The following is a 21,156-nucleotide window of genomic DNA, read 5'->3' as shown; positions in this document are numbered from 1 at the left end:
TTGCCTCCTCTTAGGGAAGGGCATTGGCTAACACTGTCAATATACCAGCATTGGTGTAGAACACTTTTACCACCAGAGCGGAGAATTCCAGTCTGCCCTGTAAGGAATTCCTCTCCCTACCAGGTTTTGGTGATGTGTCCTGCCTTTGCCTAGGCTGTCCCCTATTTTCACTATCATAACTTCTGAATTACCACTGATGCTTCAAAGGGTCTCCATGGCATAAATGTGCCCCAGCAATGACAAGCCTATGCAGGCATTACCTGTTTGTTACCATCATGAGCATCTTCTTCTATGAAATCTTCTCCAGGAATAACCAAAGAGTCACTACTGTTCTAGCCTCCTCAATAGGTAAGATACCTTTACTTGAATTCAGTAATTATTGACTAATTACTCATTCTGTGCACTTTCCTAGGCAGAGAAGTCTAAGGAGATCTAGCCTCTCCACCAGGCATTTTCACTGCATTGGTGGTGATAAAACAAGCACACATCACGTGGTCGGGTGATAGTGATACTGGAAAACCCCTGGGAGTTCTTGGAAAGGTCGAGACCTCAACCAGGGGCTGAAGCTGTTAGGGTCTAGTCGCAAGAAAGAATTTGAGGACTAGCTGGTTGGAATAGCAAGAAAGAGTTTATTACAAAGCAAAAGTACACGCGTGAAGAGGCAAGCACAGGCATTCCCCGAGGGAGGTGATGCGCCCCACCGCAGGTTGAGGCTTCTCCTCTATATACGTGAGGTGCTCTCCCCCTTCCCTCCTGGTATGTTAATGAGGGATGTTCAGGCCCTGACCTCCTACTGGTTCTGGTTTTTAGGTAAATAGGAATGAATGAGCTGTGGCCTTCTATTGCACCACCACCTCCACACCCCCACCCCTGCGTGATCCAAACCACAGCAGAGACCAGGTGTGCGTGCGCCAAAGGAACTTCCTGTTGTTTTGTTCTTTGCTAGTTATTGGTCTTAGGGTCACTTCCCTCTCCTTCTTTCCCTATCTAAAGGCCTCAATAGCATAATATATTTAGCTTCTTAGAAATATCAAATGCCATTGAAGAAAGGAGAAATGGATGAAAACGGAGGATTAAGGGAAGACGTCCTAATAATCTAGGCAAAATTTTGGTGGGTGGAAAGGCAAGAGATGAAGAGACCATGCAGGGCCATAGAATAAAAAAGGCTTCAAACTGGAAACAAACATGACACTTTTTGAGAAAAGTAAGAATACGGGCCATATTAGAGTATAGGATTAAAAATGTGTACTATAAAATTTTACAAAATGACTCCTATTAGATTATCTAAAATGAAAAATATCATGTCTAGTTTGAGGAAAATGTGGAGCAACTGGAACTTTCAAACATTACTTTAAATTGGTGAAACCACTTAAGAAAACTGTTTAGCAATACTCATGACAGCAGAATAAACTCATTCTTCATGACCAGGTAATTCCATTCCTGGGTATATACCTAACAGAAATACATATGTAACTTTAACAAAAGTCATTTACAAAATTGTTCGTAGCAGTACCATTCTTAATAAAAACCTGAAGACAATCCGTCTGTGATAAAACAGATACATACTTTATAGTATAGCCATTCAATGGAAATCTGTTCAGCAATGAAAATGAATGATTTACAACTATATGCAATAACATGGGTAAACGTCACAATAGTACAGGATTGTGAAACAAAAGAAGCAGACCCAGAAGAATACATATTGTATGAATCCATTAAAGAAGCTACAGTATTAAAAGTCAGTAACATTTTTACAGGGAAGAGGATGGATAATAAGTGAATGGAGCTTCTGAGATTCAGGTGTGATCCAGTTTCTTTGAGTTCTGGCTGCCCAGCTGTGTTCATTTAGTAAAAATGCATTGAGTTATACATCTATGATTTGTGTACTTTTCTATGTGTTGTCATGATTCAATAAAACTTATGCAAAAAAGGGAAAGCATATTTGTCCTTTTAAAATATGTAATATCTAGGAGAAATAATTGTAAGATAAGTTTGTAGAGAGAGCAATTTGGAGCCAGGCTATTGAGACCTATCCAGGCTACCTAGTAAAACTTGTCTTTGTGGTTTACTTTTAAGCAGACGTTGAACAGAGGACGAGTTTGGCTAAATCAATGTATAGGAATATTGATCTAGATGAAACTAATTTATACAAAAATGATTGATCCAATAATGAATACCTGGAACAGGGAGTAACAGAAAGTAAAAGATGCTTCCAAGGAAGCAAAGCTCAGATATTGATAGCAAACAAGGAAAGGAAGAGAAAAAACAATAATGTCACTGGTTTCCAGGCTAGGTGGTTGGAAATAAGTAGTACAGGTGACAAAATGGATAACATGACTTGCCGACTAGAATTTTGGATTATGACAGAAAGTCTGCCCTTCAAGGATGCTGTAGTGAGAATATTTGCTTCAGATATCAGGGTGGACTAGAGCAGATGACCTTGGGGATATGTTTAATTATCTACAGTTCTCACCAAGCAGAGAAAGTTTATCACTTTTATTTTTGTGTTTAAATCAAGGTGTATATGTGTTTGTGTGTGTACCTGGAGAAGCAGCTGTCTTCATACGTATCTCAAGAGTTTCAGAATCACTGCCCTATTGCATTCAGCAATAACTAACCACAAGAAGACAGTCTGCTCAATTCTGTTACCTCTCTACTCAAACATTTATCAAAAATGGATAATTGAACCTCAATCTATATTGAATTTTAACATCATTAGAAACGTCATATTAACAGTACCCCATGTGTCCTCACAAGGGCTGATGCCATCTCAACTCCTGCCCAATGTCTTCTCCAAATTCACTGAAATTATCATAAATAGTTTAGTGCCCACCAACAATCCCTTTTTGCTCAATTTTACTTTTAGAAAAGAGAATCAGATAAAATAGTGGCTCACCATACATCTGGAAGCCAGACTTCTGATGAACTTCAGCAACATCCTAAAGTTACACTAGAAAAATACTGAAAATCAAGATACTCTGTGACTTTGTAAAGATCATCCAGCTTCCTTCCTCAGTAAGTAGACAAACAAAATAACATGGGTAGGAGGGGAATGTTATTGACGGTTTAAGTAAATTGTAAGGTATAAATTAACAACTTAAAAAAATAGAGGAAGCACAGACCAGTAATGCTTGTAAAAACTTTGTGATTAGACTGGATATACTACTAGGATATTAAGTTTCAGCTTTTTCTTAAGAAATGAGTAATAAGTACACAATCTCTCTTTTCCTAACAAGACTTTGATAACACCTTATTAGGTACTAAACTCTTTGCTGAGGAGTTTGGGGCTAAAGAGAAGGCTAAAAAAGGAGCAAAGAGTTTGGGGCTAAAGAAAAAGGTGCCTAAGCCACGGAGGCTTAGCCAAGATTTGGAACAAGCTGGGAGAAAAAGGGAAGGCAACACCTCTTCCAGGAAGGCCCTGGCTCTCCAGATGAGAAGCCCACCTCCACAGGCAGATATCTTTAAACTCTGTGAGCCTCACCACAGGCTGGGGCCTCCTCTTCCAGGTTGTGGGTGGAAGCAATGAACATCACCCCTGCTCTATTTTGAGTACAGATCTAATGTACTTTTGACTTTTTTTAATATATCAAATAATCAAGGAACACTAACAATGGTTTCAAATTTAGAAATGCCCTTAAGCCATCCGTGGTTCCTCTTTAAACAACCCTTCAAATGAGGGCATCATCAAAAAAGGTCACAAATAGCTATCACAAAACTGGTGTGCTCATTTTCCTATAACAGAACTCTCCCCACAACCCCAAAGCTTGGCCTACAGCAAGTGCAGGTATCCTTCCTTATCTGACCTCACTATCCAACTCGGAAGGCAAACAGGTTCAGATAGCGTGGGATGCATGTGCTGAAAGAATGCACTGGGCTGAAATTGATCAACAGGCATAGCTGGGAGCTCTTAAATTTTATTTCACAAAAGGCACAAGACTCTATGTCACACAGAATGGATGGTGAGAAAAAGCTGAAGTCACAGATGCAAGGAAGCATTGTGTGGAGTGATTTAATCCATTGTTTAGGAAGTCAGGGAGCACCTACTGTGTGGGGGGCTTTGCCACGTCATCTCATTTACTACACAAATCTATAATTGGAACAAGAAATGGTATCGCAAATGAGAAAAATGAGCCTCAGAGAATGAAGTTACTTGACACAGATCATGCAAACAGTAAACGGAAGACAAGTCTTAAGATATTTCCTGAAACTTCAGGGACTCAAAGAATAGAGGAGTTACTGGAATGTTAGCTGAGATATGTCCCATGTTTCAAACAGGAAAGCATAGATGCAATGGAATCATTTTGGGAGGGGGCTAAAAATTATAAACCAGATTCAGAGCAGTCATGGCAAACCTCAGCTAGTGGTGAAGAGGCATTCCGTCTAAGGGCCCTGGCCACAGTAGCTTGAGCAGTGGTGTTGGAAGTGTCAAAGCGAGCAGGTTCAAACAAGGAAAACCCTCCCCCGATAAGGCTGGGATGACTGGGAGCACGGTGTGACCCCCAGGGCACAGGGCTGGCAACAGAGAGCCACAAGGCAACACCAGTCGACTGGAGGGTGGAGGTGGCGACCTATCGCCCTCAGCTCCCTGCCCTCCGTGGCATCAGAGTTGAAGGTGCCAGGCAGGGGCTGTGTGCCTGCCATGGAGCATTCCAGGTCCAAGGCTCATCCACAGCACTGCATGCTTGCAGCTTCAGTGCCTGGGAACAGAGAGGCAAGACCATTTCCAAACACTTGCACTACAGGAAAATGGATCCAAGTCACACTCTGGCCAGCTTCTTTTTTGAAATTTTCTTAAAGTTCTTCTGGCTTACAAGGATCAGCGGCCCCATTAAGCCAGCTCAATTAAAAGTAGTGTTATTTCAAAAATATAGGGCCCCACAGGAATCAAAAACAGGAAAAAATAGTAAAACCAGGCCTCCTGGGAGCCCAAACCAGGCAGCAGCTAGAGGAAAGCAAGGGAGCGCCCTCTCTCTGGGCTGCAAGCCTCCTTCATGGCCCCTTTTCTGGCTCTGTGCCCTTGGCCTACCTCTTCTCTCTGCTGATGGGCTTGTGCTTGTTCCTCCCAAGCTTGGAACACAGTGGTCAGGGCTGCCCCAGGCCTCTGCCTTTCTCTTGTCTTCATACCTTCACTTTTCAAGGTCAATCATCTCGCTCTCTGGTTTCAAATTCCTGAGAAGAGCACCTGATTGGCTCGTGTTGTCTTTTACAATCAAGTCTCACAGATCACTGAACTCCCAACTCCTCCTCATCCTTCAGGTCCCAAAATAGATGTCACTTCCTGTGCTCAGGTTTCCGTGTCACAGCCCCCTCCCCAGGCAGGCTGCTGTCCCTTCCATGGGCTCCCACAGCACCGGGGATCAGCCCACTGCTTTCAAACGGCCTGTCTGAGTGCCAGTCTTCCCCCATTAAAACAGAAGTTCCTCCGGGGCAGAGAATATATCTTGTCTATAGTTATTTCTCTGGGATCCAGGTCTTTAAATAAATGGACTCTGTAGGTTTTGGTAAATCAATCTGATATTAAAACAATAAAATCTGGAAATAGTTGAAGTTCACACTTTTATTTTGGCCTAAGGCAGCCATATACATTTCTGCAATCTGACAGAAGTTACTCACCATGTTTCCAGCTGTCCCAGAATGTAGCTTTAGGGGACAGACTTTTTTGTAGTCCGTTCTGCTTTTTTGTAGTCCCACTCCACACCTAGTGCTGTGCTAGGCTTGTGGAAGGTGATCACACCGTGAGTAATGGACGTGTAAAGCCACTCCCCGTTTACTTTACAGAAGCATCATTACAAAGCTATGCCAGCCTTATTTTTCTTCTTTTGCATTAAACCGCAATAAATATAGTTTCAATGAGAACTTGTGTTACCATGGATAAACTATAAAGGGAATCTGAAATGCCATTAAGTCTCTCTGACCTTTCTAATATGCTTTTACTACAGTTATTAACAGACAGTTTCATTGGAGTAGAAGAAACAAAGTTCAATATCTAAGGCTGCCAGCAACAACTTCTTACCCAAATATCTACCAAAGAAAAAAAGCACACGATGCCTTCTGCAAAATAAATCCTTGGTTCATTTCTTACCTTGGGTCTGTTTCTCTCTATAAGGTATTTAACAACATATGTATTTCAAACTAATATTCTCTCTCTCATTGAGCATAGGTTCAGCTTTCATTCGGCAAACGTGTACTGACTGCTTACTATGCATCAGGTACAGGTTGCCAGACTCCCAGACAAGAATCCTGTTGGTCTATTAATGAAGCACATCCAGTCACATTAAAAACTCCATAAATACATACAACATTTTCCCATTTACAAAGCATTTGTATGTAAGGATTATCTGGTCCTAATAAAATCTCTGGGAGTGGCTATTACCCTCATTCTTGCAGCAAGGGAAATAATCTTAGGGAGATGGTGATTTGTTCAATGTCCCACAGTACACAGAGCAGAGCCTGCACACAAGACAGGATTTTCTGGCTTCAAATCTAATTCTCCACTGCATCATATGGTCTCCCATTAACGTTTCTTTACTAAGGTGGAGAAATGAAGGGAAACATGGTGGGTCAAATACTGGTGTTTCATGGAGAAGCACCTGACCGAGTCTCTGATTTATTCACTGAACTGTGCAGCCAAGATGAACTTGAGCTTTCATGCAGTTAAATCAGGGCTGACATAAACTTAAAATCAGTGTATAATTCCCTCTACCAGTTGAACGAACAGATGATTGCACTGCTGAAAATGTCTGCTAGAGCATCACACAGCAAGAAGTAGAATTCCAAAATAAAAGCTTGGACTTGGCATTTTATTCATTATGAAAAGCAATTTTTGCCTTTATGTTCCAATGTTGCCAGAAAATAAAAGAATTGCTCCTTTAACTTTCATCAGCTTCTCAGGAATTTAAGACTGTGACGGAAACACAATTTTTAGATTTAAAGGAGCATACAATTTTCTTCAAGAAGTAAAAAAATCAATCATTGAGCTGGACCAGCACTTTCCCACAGCTGGCCCCTGGTTCAGAAGTAAAATTTGTCACCTCCACAAGCTTCTGCTTTTGACTCTCTCCTTTTTCCTCCTCCTTTTATTTCTCCCCTTCATTTCTAGGTCATAAGACTAAGTAGATGTCACTAAGTAGTGTGATTTTTTAAACTTGATGATCTCGTTCATCCCTACAAGACTATTTTTCTATGAATACAGTACAAATAAATAACCTTGTGCAACAACCCCCTTGAAAAGAGGGCTTCAGCCACAGAGGATAGAGCCGACATCTCTGGTTCTCGAAAATGGTAACACCCAAGACGCACAGGCTGTTACTTAAATACAGATTTTCTCACCCAACCCAGTGCCTACTCCATCAGAATTTCTGTGAAATGAACCAGGAAATCTTTGTTGTTACCATGCTTCCTTGAGTGATTCTGATATTCTGATTTGGTAATTATTGATTGAAAAGAAAAAGAATAACTTCAATTTCATTTCAAAAGAAGCATTTATTAAGAGCCTCCTAACATGGTGTGGAAGCAAGAACAAAGCAGCTGATTTTGCACAGTTCACTTTAAAGACACAATGTATTATTTAAAAAAGAAGAATATCTTAATTCAATAAACACTTATTGAGAGTTTACTGTGAGATAGGTCCCATGTTAGAAGCATCAAGAGATAAAAATATTAGGAAGACACCTTGCCCCAGGGCTGTAACAATCTATACCTAAGGTTTTGTATCTATTTGACGCCATCAACCAAAAATGGAAAAGGAGAAAAAGAAGCTTCTTTGGATGAAGGTATTGAGTTCTATCTTAATCTTATTATTTCCTCGTCTTGATCTTTTCCTGTGGAGTAATACAATCCTTTGCCTATATTTATCAATAGCAGAAACACATCGACTCACTTAAGCAAATCTATTCTACAGACTTATCCAGGATTACATCTCATGAAAAAACATGATGCTGAGAGGGGGACTTGATATTCTTTTGCAGAAAATCTTATTTTATCTATTTCCTGGATTTGAAAGACAACCATTTTCAATATTATAAAGGCAATACTTCTTCCACCAAGCTATACTGCTTTACGTCCTCTCCCCTTCAAATCTGGTGAGATAAAACCAATTCCTAGGCAGTAGGAAGCGGCCTCAAAAGTGGAAACATCATGTTATCTCTCCTGCAGGCTCTAGTCCTATACTGAATTCACACATAACTCACACTTTTATTTTCATGTTTAAACCCAGATTAACAAGATTGAATGTCTAAGCATTACCTTTCTAAACACTAATATTTATAGAAGTAGAAAAGTTAAATGGAACTTATACAGGACAAGTTGTAAATAATACATTTCATCACTTCTCAAATGTAATTCCTCTGAACCCACGGGAAGCAGAATCTCTAGGCACTGGACCCCAGAACTGGGACTTCAACATGATTCTCAAGTGTTGAAACATCCAGATTTGGCAAAGTGGCTGAAGTAAAACCATAAAGTACTGTGTGGCCCTGAGCCTTCAAGATTTGGTAGGACTTAGACTAGGAAACAGGTGTAGTAGATAAACTAAATGGATAAGGATCTGTGAGCGCCCCAAGATTCTGAAGTGTGCTGTTCTGGTGCTTGGCAAAAGTGGCAGCACTCAACCTGCTTGATGACTCATATATATACACACACACACAGAGAAAAACAGGTTATTAAAAAATCCAGGCCTGAAATTTCTCTGAGGGAAAAAAACTATCTTTTAAGGTTTTTTGGTTTCTTTGTTTTTTAAGGAAAATACCATCACAGGCTTTGTCAGACACAAAGCTATGTATCATCAAGTCTGTTTAATTTTCCTTCTCCTTGGCACACATTTCCATGAGGCTCACATCTACTTCTGGCTAACAGGTCTGGGCAAAGGTGATGTGGGTCTCTCGCAGCTGAAATACTCAAGAGCTGAGCGGCTAATTGAATAGGTGATAATACTAAGGAATTATCGGTAATTTTTTAGTTATGATAAGATATTGTGGTTACATTTTTATAAAGGTATCCTTTTAGTGATATTATATAGTGAAATAATAATGACTAAAATGAAATTATATCTTGGACTGGTTTCAAATCATGTCAGTGGTGACAGGGGAGACTGGAGAGGGTTTGAAGTGGGTGGGAGTATCAATGAAACAAGATTGAGCTCAGTTGGCACATGGCAAAGATGGGTGATGGGAACAAACATGGGCGTTAGTTATACTATTCCCCACTACTTCTGAATGTATTTAAAATTCTCAATAAGAAGAAGCTTGGGCCCCTCCAGCTATCTCTTTCTCTGATGCAGTGACTCAGCCATTCCAGAAGGTGGGGCTATAAAATGCAAGCAGCTTGAAACCCACCAGGAAGACCGCTGCTTCAGAGAGTTGCAGAATCTATAAGCAGTCCTAACTGTGAGCAAATTTAATCTTTTATGTTATGCCATTTAGATTTCAGAGTTTGATTTTACATCAGAATGGCCTAGTCTCACCAAGGTGGGACAGTGATGCACTTGGATTTGAATATGATTTAATCTGGAATGGCCTGTGTACTATGAGGCTTTATAGTAAATGATCAGAAATTTAGAAGGAGGAAGAATATATAAGGATGGAGTGAGCAAGAGGTAGGGCTGAGCAAATAACAGAAGAGTGTTGCTGAAAAAATTCAGCCAATGAGAAATCCTCAACAGAAGATTAGCTGAAGGGTTTTGTAGAATGGTGATATCTTATATAAATTATAAATTATTGTGGCATGGTTCTGCAATGTAGCTCTGTTCCTTTGTCCTATACACAAATGCTTTATATTAGTGATGTACTGGAGGACGTTAAGATGAAAGGTCTTTGCTCTGTGTCTTGGGTGGCATAAGACAAGGAAAAGAGAATGGCCATGAGCACTGAACCCTGGATGAGATGGAGAATTCAGTAGGAAGAGGAAAATGAACTGGGAGATGCCCATGAGAACATAATGTTCTGGGAAGGCAGAAACATGGACACCTCAGCATATGGGAGAAAGGTTTGAACCAATTTTCTTCAAATGTCAAAGAGTTGTAATTAATTAATTAATTTAAATAACCCAGGATGATCTCTCGATTCCATAAATACATGCATCTTCTAATGTGTCACTTAATCTGGTCATTCTCATGACAGAGCAGTCATATGCTGAGATTGGTTATAATAAGTAGCTCTAATTTCTCCATATTAGAGTTTGCTAAGGCATGTCCAGTTGGAAACATCTTAGAGACAGCAATTAAAGCAAGGATAGATCCCAAGGTGGTGATTTGAAGTGGTCTTCAGAGGAAGGAAGGTAAAGGTGGGCATAACGTCCCCAGGAGCAGGGGATGTATAAGAGTAGATACAATCATTCATTCCATTCATCCATCATAAAATAAGCACTTCTTGTGGCTCTGCCTTGGATTCAGCATGGCACAACCTGCTGAAAAGACAGAGGAAGAAAAGATATGGTCTCTGCCCTTGAGGAACACACATTCATATGAGAAAGATTAGTAAAAAGTGTAGTAGCTAATTAAGATTAGCAATATAGCATGAACACTATAGCGTAATAAGAAGTAAGTATAAGATTCTAAGGATAAAAACATGTATCAACAAGACTGGAGTAAGAAGGTTCATGCAAGACCTCCTAGAAGCAGCAATCACTAGAGAATGAAGGAAAGGGCATTGTAGGACTAGAAAGCAGCATGTGAAAAGGCTCTGAGGAAAAGAGGAAATGGTATATTTAGGGAACTGAAGTGTTTAATATGTCTAATGACTGAAGTTAGTAAGGAAAAGGAGAGGAGATATAGTTTTAGTAACGGATGGTAGGGATGGTAGCACAACACTGTGAATATCATTAACAGCATTCAATTAAATATCTGAATATGGTTAAAAGGGGAAATTTTAGGTTGTATATATGTTATTAGAATAAAAATTAAAAAAAAAAAAAACAGGATGTAAAACTCAGTGAACCCTAAGGTAAATGACCATAATGGCACCATTATAAAAATGTTCCTTCATGAATTGTAACAAATGTACCACACTGATGCAAGGTGCTAATAATAAGGTGGAATATGGGAACTCTGTATTTTGATGCATGATTTTTCTGTAAACCCATACCTTCTCTAATTAAAAAAGAAAGCGAGAGATGACCTTAAAGAGAGCAATAAGGGCCAGATCCCAACCATATGCCCTGCAAGGGGTTAACTATTTATCCTAAAGCATATAGGGAAACGCTGACCTTTTAAATATTAAGCCAGTTTAACAAATATCATCTGGGAAGTGGTGTGAAGGATGGATCTCAGGAGAGTAAAACTGTGGGGAGAGAGACCAGTCAGGCTATTTCAGTAATGCAGGTGAGAGACCCAAGCACTCATCCAAGATGGTCACAGTGGGGATAAAGATAAGTGAACAAATTCTAAAGACAGTGACAAATGCAGTTCAAAGGAGAATCTGAGTTAAGCAAAGCTTTCTTAGGTACAACATCAGAAGCACAAGCAATAACAAAAAAATAGACAAACTGAACTTCATCAAAATTAAAACCTTTTTGTTTCAAAGAACACCATCAAGACAGGGAAAAGAAAACCCACAGAATAAGAGAAAATGTAAATAAAAATCTAATAAGATTTGTATTTAGAATATATAAAGAACATTCACAACTCAAGAATACAAAGACAAATAACCCTGTTAAAAAATGGAAAAAGGATGTGAATAGACATTTCTCCAAAGAATATATAAGACTGTGCAATAATCACATGAAAAGATATTCAACATCATTAGCCTTCAGGGAAATGCAAATCAAAACCACAATAAGACATCACTTCATATCACGTAGAAGGGTTACAATCAAAAAGACAGATAGTAAGTGTTGACAACTATATAGAGAAAGTGAAATCCTTGTGCACAGCTGGTGGGAATGTAAAATGCAGCAGCTACTTTGATAAACAGTCTGGCAGTTCCTCAAAAGGTTAAAGAGAGTTATCATATGACCCAGCAATTCTACTCCTAGATATATACCCCAGAGAAATGAAAATATATATCCACACAAAAATGTGTACAAAAATATTCATAGAAGCATTACAAATTAATAACCAAAAAGGGGAAATCATGCAAATGTCCATAAACTGATCAATAAAAAAATAAAATGTTGCATATCTGTACAATGGAATACTGTTGAGGAATAAAAAGCAATGAAGTACTGATACATTCTGCAACATGGATGAACCTTGAAAACATTAGACCACGAACTATGTAATCTCATTTATATGAATTGTTCAGAAAAGGCAAATCCATAGAGACAGAAAGTAGATTAGTGGTTGCCTCGAGCTGGAGGGGTGGGACAGGTTTGGGAGAAATGGAGAATGACTCCTAATGGGTATGGGGTTTCTTTTTGGAATGATAAAAATATTCTAAAATTGATTGTGGTGATGGTTGCACAACTTTGTGAGAATCATAAAAACCACAAAACATTACTTTTTAAATGTGTGGCAGACAAACTATATCTTAATAAATCTGTTTACATATACATGTATATATATAAGAGAATTTGAAAAACTGGGATTATTATAGTGTATGAAAAAATAAAAAGGAATGAGATTGGTAAATCAGATACAAATCTTTTCAGTGTTCTCAAGGCAATAAACTGTAACATCTGAGGTTTTATTTTTTACTACAGAGAAAAGAAAATCATCACCTCTATCAGGTTTCTATATGTTAAATTCTAACTTTACAGAGTTGTAAAATGTCTAGAGCCTAATCAATAGTAAATAATAAGGCAACCAAAGTTACATGTCCCCTGCGTTTTTTAGACAATGCTGTCTAGTATTACACCAAAGGTTATGCTGACATCATTCGTCTTATTCACAGGTGGTAGGTAATTTTTCTTAAAGATTTCTCATGAGTATACATCTCAGTTTAGTCAAGCAGAAAATGACAGGGTATTTCCTCCTAGGTAAACTCATAGAAATAGATAATCAAAAAGAGAAAGAATCTCAGAGATAAAGTCCTAAGAAGAAATCATTTGAAACAAAGGAAAATTTGACCAACCTACTCTGAAAAACTATTAGTATTTAAACAATAACAAAAAAAACCAGGAAATCAATAACAAGAGCAACTATTAAGCCCCCTTAATAAAAAGCTCATCTGAAAACTCTGACCTGACAATAGAGTAATTTATTGTTCCTACTATAAAATAAGAAATAATGAGAAACAAACAACGATGCTACTGAAGGCTGTGTGAAGTTTATAACTTATAAAGGCGGTAAAGCATCAATGAAGACAAACTGATACAGCAGAATAACAAACCTGTTATTAGTAAAGATGGGCTCACAAAGCTAGCCATATCACAGCAAACTTGTACAACTGAGGAGAAGGAAAGAAAAACCAACAAAACTAGGAAACAGACCAAAATAATCCACTTGTAGAATCACCAGCATACCAGAAATCAAAGAATTAAGCAAACAGAGTAGAAACCTTACTTGGGAAAGGAATTAAAGACACTTTTATGGATGCTCAAGAGCAATTCTAATACAAATGTCTTAAAGGAATGTGAAAAGCCATTTATAACACTGCCATTGAAATGCCCCTGATGTCTACAGGTTTTAAATTTGAAATGCAAGAACAGAGAGACATAAGTTTTTTAAAAGAAAAGAGAGGAAGAATATAAAAGCATGATTACTAGGGTATTATAGACCAACTGATTGAATTGCCTGAGCATAGTCTCTTGTATATGAATTGGATGGAGTCATTCATATACAGAAGTCGTAGATGAAATGTCTCTTCTCTCTGGAAAAGTGTATATACACCTTGGAAATGAAAGGGAGAACCTGGCAAATGACTGGACCGAGTTTCTAATTTCGTCAGGCGTTCTACCAAAGAATTTTTTGTGCCAGTCACCAAGGAGAAAACTGCAGCTTAAGCCCCTTGGCAGCTAAGATGGTACAGCTAGGATGGCAGTGAGTCAGAGATCCAAGTCACCTTGTCCTGACACCAACGACCATGGGACAGGTAGTTCCTTACTGATAATGGAAGGTATGAATGAAATAACTGGTTGGAGGGTTGAGAAGCAGTCTGTTCTTACTCTCTTCCGTCTGTCTCTTTTGTCAGTGCATGTAAGGCTTCCAGAAACTAGTAACCCGAGGGACAGGTTACATTTAAACTCTAAGGATAAAAATGAAAGTAACCCTGGTGCTCAGATTCAGGAGACAAGAAAGCTTGGAGGGAAACCTACCAAAAGCTAAAGGGAATGGAGCCATATGCTAGTTTGAATCTGTTATGTACTCCATAGAAGACTATGTTCTTTTAATCCACTCTTGTGGGGGCTAACCTATTGTGGGTAGAACCTTTTGATTAGATTAATTCCTTGGCGATGTGACCTCGCCCATTCAAGGTGGGTCTTTATTAGTTTACTGGAGTCCTTGAGAGAGCTCAGGGAGAGAAAAAGAGTTTAGAGCTGACACAGTCTCAGACGCTTGAAGATGCAAGCAGAAAGACATCTGGAGATGCTAAGCTAAGAGAAGAAGCCCAGAGTTTGCCCTGGAGAAGCTAAGTGAGGACCTCCAGATGCTCACAGAGAAACACCCTGGGAGAAACAAGCAAGGGCGCACAGTTGCTGAGAGAGAGAAGCTAGGATAGGAGCCCAGAGACATTTTGGAGAAAGGAAAGGAAATGACAAGCTAACCCAGGGAGAGGTCCAGCAGACTCCAGCCATGTGTCTTCTAATGTGATAGAGGAATCCCAGATGCCACTGGCCGTTCTTCAGAGAAGGTATCATCCTATTGATGCCTTAACTGGGACATTTTCATGGCCTTAGAACTGTGAATTTGTGAACAACAAACCTCCATTGTAAAAGCCAATCCAATTCTGGTATTTTGTATTCCAGCATCTTTAGCAAACTGGAACAAGCCACTACACAAGATTTTTCTCTTGAGGGTAGTAAGTAGCTATTCTTTAAGGAGCTACAGAACCTGAAACATTTATCAATGAGGTATCACAGCTAAAACTATCCAGACAAGAAGGTCTGGAGATCCTGAAAGTCATTGAGAGACATTTCAAAAGGACACGTAGAGTGCAACATTAACAAAAAGCAGGGTTAGAGATGTCAAGCCTAATTAGACTATTTACACAACATAGTTTATAAACAATATACACAATCAGATATAATCAATAACTTTTAAAGGTTCCAGACAACCTGGAAGGGGTAAGCCAACACTAGTGTTTGGATTCCTTATAACTTATTTGGAAGCATACTCAAGCTTTATTTAATCCAAACGTTCGTCGGAAGTAATGAAAACAACTGTGATATAATATTTATCGTAAAAATGGGCTAATCAGATTGGAAGATATCCTTTTTTAATGGAAATCAATAATCTAAAAAAACAAGAATAAACAACTAGAAATAATAAAGGAAAACATACAGAGCAAAGAAAGTAGTAGAAATTTGTCAATTAAAACGTTTAAGGGAAATGGGTGTATAAAGCAAAGATGACTGCATGGCATAAAAACAAAATCCAAGAATCTGTTGCTTTTTGAGATAATTAAGCTAAAATATAAATGAGCTATAAGTCAAGGTTCAATTTAACATTTATCTTGTTTTTTGCAAGTAGAAAATAAAAGTGGAAGTTACTATTATGAAAATGACACTAGATCATGTTAAAAGTTATATGAAACTATGAAAATTTAATGACAGTTCATCTGAATGTTTAAAATATTACAGCAACAATATGTGCTGAAGAAAGGTTATGAAAATTGTCAAACAATTATATTGAAAGCCTCATGAGTATATCACAGCAGATTGAATAAATAAGGAATTATGAATCAAGATATAATGGAATTTCAAAACTAAATAAAGTAATGAATGACATGGAAATAACTACCTAACTGTCAAAAGATAAGGTGGGAAAGGAGGATGCCCATTATTTCAAGTGCAAGATGGATTATTCATGACACAGCTTATATGGTCTGAGGACATACAACATTCATACACTGCGAGGAAATAAATTATAAAAGTCAACTTAACAGTAGCTCCACTATATGGAGGTTTTAAAAATAATCCCCTTAATGTCTAGATCATGGAGCAATATCTTGAATCTAATAAAAGATTATTTAAATTATAAAAATATATCAATAGATCATTTCACATATTTGTAGGAAGAACCCATGGCAGACAAATATGGAAGAAAAGTTAAACATACCATAGATTATGTGCAATTCAAAGAAATATAATACTATTGTTGTATAACATGTGCTGAGGTAGTATAAGTAGTGTTTAATTCTCATTAAGTGTTTTCTTTTTCCTATTGTTTAAGTTGACTATGAAAGATTAGCCCTGTGGAGGCAGATTTATGGAAGTAAGCTAGAGATAAGGCAAATATCTGGTCCAAGCATGGGTGTGGGTATGTGTTTCACAAGGAGGAGCTTGGTGAAACACTGGAGACAAAATAATCATTATATTAACACAAATAATTAAAATATAAACTACCATGAATTGAGTACTTTCTCTAAGTGGTGCTAAATTCTTTACCTGATTTCTCTACTTAGAACTCTCAGCTTTTATCAGCTCATCTTGTGGGAAACATAGAATAGCCCTCCAAGTTCTTAAGGGAAAGATAAAACCCATTAATTGAAAACATTTTTACTCATGGAAAAAAAAAATAGAAAACCAATAATTTAATTCACTCTCAATCAGATAACATCAATCTCCTAAGGAATATGCTATCATGTTTTAAGTCAATTTTAAGTTAAAAGTAAAATAAATTGAAGGATTAACATTGTCTTAAAGATTATATCACCATATTTAATTAGGTACCATTCTCCATAAACAGTTTCAACTGTATAGGAAATAAGGAGTTGTTGACATTTGTTAATTTTTCACTTTCCTAAATGAAAGTCAACCTCTTTAATCAGCTGTCAAGCAACAGTCTTGAGCTCTCCAGCATCATCTACAATTGATTTTAGAGTTTTTAAAAGAACATGAGAGAAATGGTTTTTAAACACCTATGAAGAGGGCTTTCCCTACCTATTTTTAGGGCCACTAGATCTCCCAAAATATTCTGACCTCCAAATAAGGAAGAATGGAGAAGGATTAAAGTATCCCAAGTTTCTTCATTTAAGATTACTTACGCAGTTTCCCACTGGGATACTGAAATGTTTAAATACTCCCTTAACCACGGAAACCGTGTCACAATTTCTATAAAAACATTCTCGATGAACCAGATCAACTGATCAACACCATTTCTTGACCCAATATCTTTAGAACTCTCAAGGACCAATAATAACACATAATTAGCTGTTTCTTGGCAAAATTTGTTGTTTATTTCTGTTTGCCACTTTTACTTCTCCACCAATTTTAATCGTATATATGATTCTGATGTCCAATAAACTTCTATATTCCTCTCTGTGCATTGTTTTGTGACATTTGCCCTATGGGTCACTCAATAGGTATTTGCTATTGATGATAAGTACCTAATAAAATACTTATTGAACAAATAAACACTAAAATGAGAACAATATCAATCATATTGACAAAGCAGTGCCATCTGCTGAAAAGAATTTCAAATGTATGAATAGCAATTTCTCCCCACCCTCACTCTGCATAGAACACAACTTTTCCTTTCTCAACGTATAAAGTCAAAGAATAACATAGATTAAGATTATTTAAAACTATCCAACAAATACCAAGTAGAAGTTTAAACATTTATTTCTACTGACCTTGTAAGAATGTAAGGCGAAAATGAAGCTGGATTATCCTGCTCGGAAAAGAGCGGCATGGAACCTCCCATTATCCACAGACGGAAGTACAAAACTACTAGGACCTTCAGAGAACAAGATTTGGTAAGAAAATAATCATTCATTGGGGGTTAGTTTCACCTTTCTGGAGGATAATGCTAGATGCTTTATACATATTTTACTTTGTAAACATTCCTTATAGTGAGCATTTCTATAAAATCTTAATGTTCAAGGTGAGTGGGAAGAGTTAAAATAGTTGGATAAGGAGAAGAGTAAGCAATGAAGGTGATGAGAGAGAGGGAGACAAATTCATAACAGCTAGTAAGTATGAGGACTTACAAGCTATTATGCACTACGTTAAAGGCTTTACATCTCACCTGAAGCCTAGCAAACCTAGAGGCAGAATCACAGTTCCCACTTTACAGATGAGAAGCTGAGGCTTGGAAGTAATTTGTCTAGGGTCCCACAGCTAGCAAACTGCAAGATCCAGGAGTTGGACCCAGGTTACTGACCTCTAAAGCCCGAACTCTTATTAGCCATGCTGCTCACAGAGCCCCATGAAAACTGGTTTAAAATATGATACATAATACTTGAAAATGTTCCAGTCCTCAAATGCCCTAAAGCAGAGTACACATGAAGGGTTATTTCAGCAAACCCCAGAGAAGGCCTTTTATGTACCCTCTGGAATTTTGTTACTAAAAGTGAGATCCTGTTGCTCAGGTGACAGGAGAACCACAGAGGCCAAAGAGACACTCCTGAGGAGGTGATTTCCACTCAGAGGAAAGCCCACCCCCCTGTCCTGCTGGTGAAATTCTCATTTCAGTTAGGAGCTTTTAACTGTTCCTGCCATAACCAGAAGGAAATCTGTGCTTGAACAAAAGCTAAAGGATTATGGTTTGGGAAAGTTAAAGCAGATTTTTTTTAAAAAAATGAATATTCTAGACTTAGTTCATGATTGCCTTGTCCAAAAACCTACAATGAATGTATGGTGTCAGCCAAGGGCAGATCGTCAGTAAATAAAGCCCAGGAGCAATTCAAGATCATCTTAATTTCTTCACTCACACAATGGTCTGCCCTAGGCTGAATCAAAGTTGTGGGAAAATTTATAAACTGAATTTAAATTCTTAAAGATATTACAATGGTAATGTCAACCACAAAAGTAAAGGGAAAGTATCCTGAAATATGAACTCTCTGAAAATATTCTGAAGAGGAAAAAAAAAACCGAAACTCTGTTAATTGAAAAAACAGAACAATTATGTAGAAAAATAATAAAAGGGGCTTTGAGAGTAAATTTTATAATCAAAAAAAAGGAAAATGTTAGTCATAACTTTTATCAGAGCAATAATGTTAAATTACTTGCATTCCCAAACATGCAAGAAATTACATGCAAGAAAATAAATCACTTCTGCAACAAGTGTAGACTGGACTCAACTTTATGCAAAAACATTGGCGAATTCTTTAGAGAAATGTTCTTGGTTCTTTTGCTGAAAATGTCCAAAGATCTCCACTTCATTCTGTTTTTGCATGTCCATCTTCTTCCATAAATGAATTTTAGTGTTGAAAAATTATCACATTTTTAACATTGCAACTAAAGACATTTTTATAAGTTTTCCATCAAAACTTATACATTTTGATAGGAAACTTATGAGAAAAAGCAACATCATAATATACCAGCCTACAAATCTCTTTGAATAGGAACATCCAAAAATGTAAGAGGATAATTAATGTGATAGTCACCAAAATTGGCTATCAATAATTCCTACCCTCTTGGTATGCATATTATGCTCTATCAAAAAATTTCCCCTCTCCTTAAATCTCGGTTGGTGCTGTGACTTGCTTTGTGGAAGGTACAGAAGGTACCTTTGTAAGTCAGATCTAGGCCTAACCCCTGAGAGGTCTTACAACCTTTGGTTCGTTCTTTTAGAACCCAGCTGCTGTGCTGGGCAGAAGTCCTGGTTATCTTGCTAGAGCTAGGCACCACACAGAGAGGCCCTAGAGGATGAGGTATCACAGAGAGACCAGGTGGAGCAAAACCAAGGTAACCTAGCCCGGCTGACAGCTGAATGACCTACTTGAGTAACCCTGACAACAACAATGACGGAGAATCATCCACCTGACTGCTGCCCAAACTAGAGTAACAGGGCGAATAAATGGTGGTTGTTAGTTAAAGTCACTGCAGTCTGAGGTGGTTTGTTATGCAGCAGTAGGTGTCTGAGACAACCAGGTTTGTGTTGCCTCCTCTCCTGAGACCACTTCAGCATCAGCACCTTAAAATGGACTTGTAATATACTGCACTTCATACTGTTTGTGTCAGTAAGTTCATATATACCTAGATGCTTCCATATATTCCTTTCAATCCTTGCAACATTTATCACATCTAATCTCTTTGATCAATTTGAGCAACTAAGATCAATTTATTCAAATCTATTAATGTTTTTGTTCACCTGAATCATGTCTCTTGAACCAAGGTAAAGTAAAACATTCCCTATCAGATATTTCAAAAATATATATGTACTTACATAACTGATGACCAAAACAGCCCTTTTTAAAAAAGGCCTCATGGTAAGCAGGAAGTTTCTATTGCTACTTGTTGTCAGATATCTGAAACAATAAAGAAGAAAAAAATTCTTAATTTAGTATAAGAGTGTGCTACACCTACCATTCTCCTTCCAACACGGATGTACGGTAGCCCTGAAAAAGGCTGCAAAGGACTGAGCCTGAGAGCACCACCTGGGTTTCAATTGCCTCCCTCAGTCACTTACTACCTGGGTAGCCTTGTGAAAGTTTCTAAACCTCTCTGCACCTCTGTTTTTCTAACTTATAAAATAGGGAATGTAACAGTAGGTCACTTGTAAGGAATAAATGAGATAATATATGGAACAGGAGCTACCATAGCTATAAACATTACCATCCCAGCTGGTCCCAAATAACCCAGGCACTTGGCAACTGTTTGGTTATGCTGGTCATAGGGGTGATCTTAAATAAAAAAGGGTTTATTTACCCATTTAATATAATTTGAGGGGGGCGACAGGCTCACAAAATATCTCACAAATAGGAAAACTAAGTCACGTGAAGTTAAGTAATTTTTCCTAAAATAACAACCTTGTGAGCATGAGTGGTGGTAGCAGAGCTTGCCCACAATGTTTTTATTTTCTGACCGGCTATATCCTTTAGAACCAAACTAGGTTACAAGAATGACATCTTCCAGAGGGACAGGAGCCCTGTGTGGACTCTGCCTCTGCCACAGCTCACTCACACGCACAAAGAGGGAGCACAGGATATCCATGTGGAAGACATGTGATTGGCTGACTTAATTAAGACAATGGCAAGGAAGCAAGCACAGGAATCAACAAACCCCAAGAGAAAACCTAAAGCAATTCATTTTCACCTACCTGCAAAGATCTACATGTTAAAGTAAAAGAAAGGAGAAAAAAAAGGTGAACCAAATCACAAAACCCAGGAAGCACTTCCC

At 38.0% G+C, this 21,156-nt stretch overlaps 1 protein-coding gene across 6 annotated transcripts in view; it reads right to left on the bottom strand.

The window, feature by feature from the left end:
* The window catches only part of TMTC1 (transmembrane O-mannosyltransferase targeting cadherins 1), a 289,639-nt gene that overhangs the window by 147,813 nt on the left and 120,670 nt on the right, over positions 1-21,156 (bottom strand). For all 6 annotated transcript variants that reach the window (XR_005218412.1, XR_005218411.1, XM_037846482.1 and 3 more), the window contains exons 6-7: positions 20,204-20,285; positions 17,667-17,770 (exon numbers count right to left, since the gene is read on the bottom strand). Coding sequence is in view for 4 of the 6 variants with exons in the window: in XM_037846482.1 (XP_037702410.1) it covers positions 17,667-17,770; positions 20,204-20,285 (186 nt within the window). In the remaining 2 variants the exon portion in view is untranslated. The remainder of the gene's footprint in view (positions 1-17,666; positions 17,771-20,203; positions 20,286-21,156) is intronic.

This window comes from Choloepus didactylus, chromosome 8 (assembly GCF_015220235.1).
Source record: "Choloepus didactylus isolate mChoDid1 chromosome 8, mChoDid1.pri, whole genome shotgun sequence".
Classification (NCBI taxonomy): domain Eukaryota; kingdom Metazoa; phylum Chordata; class Mammalia; order Pilosa; family Megalonychidae; genus Choloepus; species Choloepus didactylus.
Note: the sequence above shows the minus strand (reverse complement) of the source record. Positions and strands in the feature narration are given on the sequence as shown.